The 1,198-nt window shown below is 57.3% G+C and overlaps 1 protein-coding gene across 1 annotated transcript in view; it reads left to right on the top strand.

The window, feature by feature from the left end:
* The window catches only part of LOC102437978 (lactadherin), a 9,857-nt gene extending 8,860 nt beyond the window's left edge, over nucleotides 1-997 (top strand). The window contains exon 6 of the mRNA XM_006106403.3: nucleotides 890-997. Within this exon, the coding sequence (XP_006106465.2) occupies nucleotides 890-997 (108 nt within the window). The remainder of the gene's footprint in view (nucleotides 1-889) is intronic.
* The last annotated feature ends 201 nt before the right edge of the window (nucleotides 998-1,198 follow it).

Here is a 1,198-nt window from a genome sequence, read left to right as displayed (position 1 = left end):
CTGACACGCTGTCTGAGAACAGACCACAGGGCAGCCCTCGGGTTTCAGTGAAATTGGGAAACACGAGAATCGCGAACACCAAAGCATCCGCTCATGTCACAGATGCAGAAGCGGAGTCCTGGCAGGGTCAGGAATTGCCTGGGGCTCCCCTGCTGGCTGGCAGTGAGTTGAGTTTGCACCCTGGGGCCTGGGGCTGCCTGTGTGGGAGCAGGTGGCCGGCTCCCCAGGATGGTCAGGGCCGGGATCAGGCCTGTCTCTGGGCCCCAAGGAGCACATTAGCCCGTGGAGCCGGGTTCTGTGAGGCGCTGCCTGCCTTTGGGCTCCTCAGGACCAAGGTCCGGCTGTGGTCAGCCCCGCCGGGGTCCCAGGGAGCCCTTCATGCCGAGGGGTTGGCCAGGGCCCCGACTCTGAAATGTGAGCTCCGTTGCAGTGAATTGCCTCATTGACAAAGTTGGTGGTACTTACTTTTTATTTTTTATATTTTTATTGATTTCATAGAGGAAGGGAGAGAGAGAGAGAGAAACCTCAATGATGAGAGAGAATCATGGATCGGCTCCCTCCTGCACGTCCCACACTGCGGATTGAGCCCGCAACCCGGGCATGTGCCCTGACCGGGAATCGAACCGTGACCTCCCGGTTCATAGGACGACGCCCAACCACTGAGCCACACCGGCCGGGCATATTTATGCCCATTTTACAGATGAGGCAACTGAGGCTCTGAGGCCAACATCCTCCCTGACAAGCAGCTTTCCCCAAACTGCGCTTCCTGTCTCAGCGTGACTGTCTTTTTCCACTTTACTGGAAAGGATGCAAGCGAAGAAAATGTGCTTTATTTTATTTTATTTTATTTTATTTTATTTTATTTTATTTTATTTTATTCCCCCTGTAGATCGACTTGGGCTCTCAGAAACAGGTGACCGGCATCATCACGCAGGGAGCCCGAGACTTCGGCAACATCCAGTACGTGGCAGCCCTACAAGGTGGCCCACAGTACTGACGGCCTGAAATGGACCGAGTATAAGGACCCGGGGGCCGAGGGCAGCAAGGTGAGCGTCACTGCCCGCCCCTCGCCCCTCCGTGGTGCCCTGCGAAGTTGGGTCCTCTGGGGCTCTGAGGGGACGGGGGGCCAGCCCTGGGGGGCCTCTGAGGGAGAGGGGCCAGCCCCGGGGCCTCCCTGACCCTTCTCTGTCTCTAGATC

Source organism: Myotis lucifugus, unplaced genomic scaffold, assembly GCF_000147115.1.
Source record: "Myotis lucifugus unplaced genomic scaffold, Myoluc2.0 scaffold_820, whole genome shotgun sequence".
NCBI classification, from domain to species: Eukaryota; Metazoa; Chordata; class Mammalia; order Chiroptera; family Vespertilionidae; genus Myotis; species Myotis lucifugus.
The sequence above is the reverse complement of the archived record's forward strand: the minus strand, read 5'-3'. Positions and strand labels throughout refer to the sequence as shown.